The sequence below is a fragment of the Tilletiopsis washingtonensis genome (assembly GCF_003144115.1).
Source record: "Tilletiopsis washingtonensis strain MCA 4186 unplaced genomic scaffold FA09scaffold_28, whole genome shotgun sequence".
Lineage (NCBI taxonomy): Eukaryota > Fungi > Basidiomycota > Exobasidiomycetes > Entylomatales > Tilletiopsis > Tilletiopsis washingtonensis.
The window spans coordinates 161,395-167,810 of NW_020312025.1; the positions used below are offsets into that span (position 1 = coordinate 161,395).

The 6,416-nt window shown below is 66.0% G+C and overlaps 2 protein-coding genes across 3 annotated transcripts in view; one reads left to right on the plus strand and one right to left on the minus strand.

Moving 5' to 3' along the window:
* The window catches only part of FA09DRAFT_302790 (PRTase-like protein), a gene marked incomplete at both ends in the record, with an annotated part of 2,146 nt that extends 471 nt beyond the window's left edge, over positions 1 to 1,675 (plus strand). Inside the window, 5 exons of the mRNA XM_025740416.1 lie at positions 172 to 327; positions 781 to 889; positions 1,183 to 1,283; positions 1,346 to 1,528; positions 1,629 to 1,675. Coding sequence (XP_025594934.1) covers positions 172 to 327; positions 781 to 889; positions 1,183 to 1,283; positions 1,346 to 1,528; positions 1,629 to 1,675 — 596 coding nt within the window. The remainder of the gene's footprint in view (positions 1 to 171; positions 328 to 780; positions 890 to 1,182; positions 1,284 to 1,345; positions 1,529 to 1,628) is intronic.
* The window catches only part of FA09DRAFT_313319, a gene marked incomplete at both ends in the record, with an annotated part of 13,336 nt that overhangs the window by 2,999 nt on the left and 3,921 nt on the right, over positions 1 to 6,416 (minus strand). The window contains 11 exons of one of the 2 annotated variants that reach the window (XM_025740727.1): positions 154 to 284; positions 764 to 848; positions 2,157 to 3,082; positions 3,138 to 3,644; positions 3,906 to 4,013; positions 4,052 to 4,361; positions 4,524 to 4,787; positions 5,314 to 5,533; positions 5,689 to 5,844; positions 6,237 to 6,260; positions 6,325 to 6,353. In XM_025740727.1, the coding sequence (XP_025594983.1) occupies positions 154 to 284; positions 764 to 848; positions 2,157 to 3,082; positions 3,138 to 3,644; positions 3,906 to 4,013; positions 4,052 to 4,361; positions 4,524 to 4,787; positions 5,314 to 5,533; positions 5,689 to 5,844; positions 6,237 to 6,260; positions 6,325 to 6,353 (2,760 nt within the window). Of the gene's footprint in view, positions 1 to 153; positions 285 to 763; positions 849 to 1,945; positions 3,083 to 3,137; positions 3,645 to 3,905; positions 4,014 to 4,051; positions 4,362 to 4,523; positions 4,788 to 5,313; positions 5,534 to 5,688; positions 5,845 to 6,236; positions 6,261 to 6,324; positions 6,354 to 6,416 lie in introns of those variants that run through there. The other variant, XM_025740728.1, reaches the window with a different exon arrangement.

Genomic DNA, 6,416 nt, shown 5'->3' on the forward strand with positions numbered 1-6,416 from the left:
TGTGCTGTCGTCTGCGATGCGCTGCGCTGTGCTGTCGTCTGCGATGCGCTGCGCTGTGTTGTCGTCTGCGATGCGCTGCCGCTGCGTTGCATTCTGTCCTGCATGCTGCGGCTGCCTGCTTGCGCTCCGCACGTTGCCCTCACCCCTGCTGACCTTGCCCCGGCCCCCCAGACGCGCTCCTCACCCTCATCCGCGACACCCACACGCCGCGCAGCGACTTTATCTTCTACTCCGACCGCGTGATCCGCCTCGTCGTCGAGGAGGGCCTCAATGCGCTGCCCACGCTGCCAAAGACGGTCGTGACGCCGACGGGACGCGAATACAGCGGTGCGTGCGGGCGAGGAGGAGGGCGGAAGTGAGCGACGGAGGAGGAGGGCGGAGGTGAGCGACGGAGGAGGAGGGCGGAATTGAGCGACGAATGGCCAAGGCGAGCGCCGAGGCGGTGCAAGAGGCGCAAGAGCGAGAGAGAGCGCCGAATGGCCAAGACCAGCGCCCGAGGGGGCGCGAGAGGCGCAAGAGGCGCAAGAGCGAGAGTGAGCGCCGATTGGCCAAGACCAGCGCCCGAGGGGAGAGGCGCAAGAGGCGCAAGAGGCGCAAAAGCGAGGAGCTCGCATCTCGCCTCTCGTCGGCGCGCTCTCGCTGTCGCCGTCGCCGTCGCTCCGCCTCGAGCTCGAGCTCGCTCCTCATCCATCTGCGCGCCGTCTCGCCAGCTGCGCCCATCTCGCATCTCGCGGCTCGCGCCTCGTGCCGCGCGCGCTCACACCTGACCCTCTCCTGCAGGGCTCTCGTTTGAGGGCCGCATCTGCGGCGTGTCGATCCTGCGCGCGGGCGAGGCCATGGAGGGCGGCCTGCGCGAGGTGTGTCGCAGCGTGCGCATCGGCAAGATCCTGTGAGTGCGCGAGGAGAGGCGCTGCGAGGCGAGGCGATGGCGAGGGCCAGGCGAGGGCCAGGTGAGGGCGAGGCGAGGGCCAGGCGAGGGTCAGGTGAGGGCCTGGCGAGTCCACAGTCTCGCACTTGAGGGCCAGGCCAAGGTGGGAGGGCTGCGCGCGTTGGCAGCATTGCAGAGCGAGGCGACTGCGACTGTGAGCAACGCCAGCAAGACGAGCAGACCGGGCTTGGCGAGACGCGCCTCTTGCTTCGGCCTCCATCCGAGCGTCCTCCGACTGACCCTGTCGGACTCAGGATCCAACGAGACGAGGAGACCGCCAAGCCGAAGCTCTTCTACGCCAAGCTGCCGTCAGACATTGCACAGCGCTGGGTCATGCTTTTGGATCCGATGCTCGGTGCGTCGCCCTTCTCCCCCTTGCCCCTCTCCTGCTGACTCTCCTCGCTCGGGCGGCTGCAGCAACCGGAGGCTCGGCCATTCAAGCCATCGAAGTGCTACTGTCGCACGGCGTGGCGCCGGAGCGCATCCTCTTCCTGAACCTCATCGCCTCGCCTGAAGGCCTGCAAAATCTCTATGCGAGATTCCCGCAGGTACAGTGCGTCACTGCGTGGATTGATGAGGGGTTGGACGAGATGAACTACAGTGAGTCGCTGCGAGGGGGAGGGTGCGGAACTGAGGTGCCGATACCTGGTGCATTCGCTCGGCTTGACGCTCACACACCCTCTCTTGCGACTCCCCGCAGTCGTGCCGGGCCTAGGAGACTTTGGGAATCGCTTCTACTCAGGATGATCGTCGAGAAAGCGCGGCTCTCGCGTCACCGGCTCTCCCGACCATCCGGCCACCCGATTCGCACTCTTCTGCGCTTTGCCTCGCGCCGCCGCTGCGCCTCGTCACAGGCCGCGCTCCGTGGAAGGGCTTGGGCATGTGAAGCAAAGGGAAAGAGGCTGCATTCGTGTACATGAGGAGGAGGAAGTGGCGCAACTATGAGGTGTATCAGAGAATCGTGAGTGACGAGGAAGAGAGGACGTAGGACCGATCGGCAGCTGCGCGCTGCTCGGCTTAGGCGTTCTGGAGCTTCGAGCCGCTCGCCTCGGGCAGCTTCGAGCCGCTCGCCTTGGGCAGCTTCGAGCTGCTCGCCTTGGCGTCGGCCTCGGCAGGGCGCGGGCGCTTGCCGCGGGGCAGGCCGCTGCGGCGGAAGAGCGTCGGAGCGGTCGTAGGCGCGAGCATGCCGATGTCGGCGTAGTGCTCCGCAAAATGGGTTGTGAGGAACTGGCCGTAGAGGACCTCGTGCGAGTCCTTCGACTTAAAAATGTGCATGCGGGGTTCGAGGAGCTGACCGCCGCCGACGTCGACGTTGCCGCCGGCCGTGATGCGGAACCAGGCGTAGTCGCCCACGTCGAGATCCACGCCGTCGAGGTCGAAAGTGATCTTGCCCCCGAGCGTCTTGCCTGCGCGGGTGCGCGCGAACGAGCCGACGGGGAGCATTGCATAGGGCATAGGCCTTGTTGCCTTGCCCGAGCTGAAGATCTCGAGGAGCTTGCCGTGCTGAACAAATGACGCCAGGCGCGGTTCGAGTGCGTCGAGGTCCGGCGGCAGCACGTCGCACGCCAAGTCATACATCTCCTGGCTTGACATGGTTGCGGCCACGCCCGTCGGCTCGAAGCGCTGCACCGCATCCGGGGACGCCGCCATGGCCAAGCACTGAGGGCCCGTGCTGCTGCGGTAGACCTTGAACGCACGCTTGTCGTACGAGAGCCAGATCATGTCGCCGGGCGAGAACGCGTTCCTGTCCGAGAGGGTGACTCTGGTGCCGTGGAAACTGACCGAAAGATAGCCGCCGCCGTCCTCACGGACCATGACCTCGTGACGGCCATCCTCGGCAATGACGGAGAGCTCGGCCTTGACGTGCGTAGAGCAAAACGGGCCGAGCAGACTGTTCAGTCCGGCCGGGTTACGGCCGTCGTCGTAGAGTGTGCCCGCAGCAAGGATGGCGACGCCCTCGAGGATCTCCAGTTGGCTACGGAGAGAGTACTTGCCGGTGACGGTCTTGAGTGCGTCGGCCATGCTGAGCTCGGCAAGCACGATGAAGGAGACGACGAGGCCGTGCTTCAGCGCGCCGCTGGCGTGGCGTGTGGTGCGGTAGGTGCGCATGGCGTCGCGCGCCGCGGGGGACTTGCTCTTGGAAAGATGTTGACCCTGGTTGCAGTGGTCAGCGCTCAAGTGGGCCAGCAAGGGCAAGACCTCAATTCACCTTGCGACGTTTGAGATGATCTGTCAGTCCGCCGTACAGATACGTCTCCTTGAGTCCCTCGAGTCCCTCCTCGAAGGCGACGAGGTAAATGCCGGGAAGCGCGCCGGGCTCGTGCTGGTATCGGCGCTCGTGCGCCAAGGCGGCGTGCAGTGCCTTGCCCTTGTCGCCCAGCTGCGCGTGCGCATCCTCCTCGTTCTCCGAGAGTGCTCCCAGAACGCGCAGACCGCGAGCGGTGAAGAGCGCGGCGAAGGCGTCGGGCTCGTTGCGGCACATGTCGATGTACGTCTCGAGCCACCAGTGAGGCGAGCCCTCGATGGTGCTGGCGGCTGCGTGGGCAAGCGTGAGCAAGGGCTGCTTCGCTGGCGCTGATTCACTCACGCCAGACACGGTTGACGAGCAAGTACTTGAGGTGCTTGAGGAAGTCGGGCTGCGCCATGGTGGCGGTGCGATGGCGAGCGCCGAGAAGACGACGAAGAGCTGGCGAGGCGGCGAGAAGACGACGAAGAGCTGGCGAGGCGGCAAGAGCAGAGGGGCCGAGCAGGGAGAAGATGGTGGACAGTTTGCGAGGCGGTGAGGAGGGAGAGAGCGAGAGCGTGGGCGACCGTGCTTAAGAGGAGCGCGCGCGCGGCGTTGGCTGCCGCTTCGGCAAGGCTTGGCCGTGCGGCCTCCCTCTGCTGGCCGGCGCCGCAGCATAGACGCCGAGAGCGCTCGCCTCTTGCGCTCAAGGGATGCTGGTGGACCACGCGGTGCGGCATCAGGAACACCCACTCTCTGCACGCTGACGCCGGCGCGGCGCTCGGCGTGACGCTCGGCGTCGCGAGCAGGCGTCGCGGCACGACCACGGCTGGCATGCACGTCGCTCGCTGCTGGACGAATCTCGCCAGAAAACAGAGTGCGAGATAGCCAAGGCACACCTTGCAGACGTCTGTGACGGCGGACAAGGCAGATGCGTCGTCGTTGCGACGCAGGCTGGAGGCATGCGTCTGGCCTGACGAGGCGCGAGCAGCCATGATGCTCGGCGCGCCCGGTGCCGGCGCGACGTCGCGCCGGCGCGCGGCGTGCCCCCTGAGGCGCCCGCCGCGTTCGGGGACGCGGCCGTGCGCCTCATGCGCTGCGCTCTGCGACGCGGCCTGAGAGGCACGCGCCGCTGCGCGCCGCTGCCCGTGCGCACCACGCTGCGGCAGCACCCTCGCACTCGGCCAGGCCCCGGCGCCATCGCTCCGCCTGGCCGCAAAAACGTGGTCTCAGTGACTGCTGGACCATCGTAGCTCGCACAAAAACTCAGGGATAGCGAGAGTTGGCTTTTCGAGGGGCAAGCCCAAAAAATCAGGTGGACTGGCCTCGCATCGTCGCGCAACGGCATGTCAAAGGATGCCGGAGATGAACGTCGAGCGCGTGTCTTGGCTCGGCGCCGACGCGGGGCCGGCGGTGCCTGAGCGCTGGCCGCTCGCCAGCGCCAGCCACAGCCGCAGCGCTGCGGGACTGAGCGCTGCGTGCCGCTCGCTCGCGGCCTGCTGATGCCTCTGCCTATCTCTGCTGCCCAGCACCCGCGCTCGGCGTCTTGCTTGGCCGCTGTGGGGCCAGGCGAGCGAGCGCTGCGGCTGCACCCGGCCGCAGCGCAGCATGAGGCGCCGTGCCAGGGCAGCACGCCTATAAGACACGCACCGCACCACGCCCGCATCCTTCCTCCCCACCAACACGCAACTTCGTCCTCCTCTTCGGCCTCGCAAGGTATGTCTGCTGTCCAGGCCACCACGCAGCAGACGCATCACGCCCTGGCTGACACGGTCCCTCCCGCATCCGAAGCCTCGCTCATCCGCCGCTCCGCATCAACCCTCTCCTGTCCAGCATGACCACCAACAAGACCGTCCGCAGCGGCAATAAGGTCCACACCCGCGGCATCATCCGTGCGCTTCGGCCCATCAAGAACAAGGCCCGCACTGCGATCCTGGGGTGAGTGCAGGCCACGAGCGCTACTGAGTGCCTGCGCTGACCACCTTCCAGCTACCAGTACAGCATGGGTCCCGTCTGCTTCTACATCGACGTCGAGAAGATGCCTCAGTCCAAGTGGGAGAGGGACCTTCCAGTGGAGAGCCGCAAGGCCTGGATTGTCTCGTTCCCCAAGCGCGCGCGTAAGGTGAGCCGCCTGCAAGCCTGCTTGACACGCACGGCTTACGCTTCTCCGCTTAGGACTTTGCGCTCGAGTTCTATGCCGTCGCAGACGACGGCATCTCGCGCGGCGCTCGCCTGGCGCGCTTCAACAAGATCGACAAGAAGAAGGTGGACCAGCTGGAGGCTGCCGGCCTCGTCGTCGTCACCAGCTGAGGCGCACTGCCATGACGCACGGTCCGCACGTTGACCTGCGTTGCCCTCCCTTCGCTCGCTCCCCCTACCCCCTGTACCATGTAGCTCTCTTGCAGACACCCTCCAAGAAGAATCATGCTACTTGAACCCTCTCGATGCGCTGTGCTGCTTCTCGTGACGCGGGTCCTGCTTGCCCCTTGCCCCTCTCGTCTCTGCGCCGTCTCGGCCCTGTGCAGTATCGTCTGACGCTGTCGCTCGTGCTCGTGCTCGTGCTCGTGCTCGTGCTCGTGCTCGTGCTCGTGCTCGTGCTCGTGCTCGTGCGCTGCGGACGCCCTCGCTTCTTCGCACGGCGGGCATGGCGTCAGCCTGCGGTGAGCCCTCGAGCTTGTCGCTGCGCTTGCGGCTGCAGATGTGAGCTTCGTGTGCGTGCGGCGCAGACATCGTAAGCACACTCGGCTGCGTTTGCGCAGAACCTAGGCGTCGCTGCGCTCTGCTGCTCTTCGCTGCTCTGCTCTTCTGATCCTGACTCGAGGCGCGGCCGAAGGGATGTCAAGATGTGTCAATCGTCATTGGTATCGCTCGTGATGATGAAAGGATGGTGACGCGCGCGCTTCCCCTGCTCTCTCTGCCTCTGCTCCCCCCACTCTCTCCTCCCAGGCCCCTCTCTCCTCCGCCTTGGTGCTTCGCGTCGAACTCAGTCCGCCGAGATGTGCACTGCTCGGCAAGACGCATCAGCGGAGCGCTCCCGAGTTGCAGGACGCGAGACAGGAGGGCAGAGAGTAGAGGGCCACGCACATAGCCAGTCGCCCGCCGCGTGCACTGCCCGTCGAGTGCTTCGTCAGTTGGAGCGAGGAGGCGGAGATAAGCGCACTGGAGCACACACCGCATTCGCCGCCGCTGATCACTTGTGTGCTGTGTTGGCAGACAGGCGCGTGAGACTCTTGAGCAGACAGCAGCAGGAGAAAAAAAGGGGGG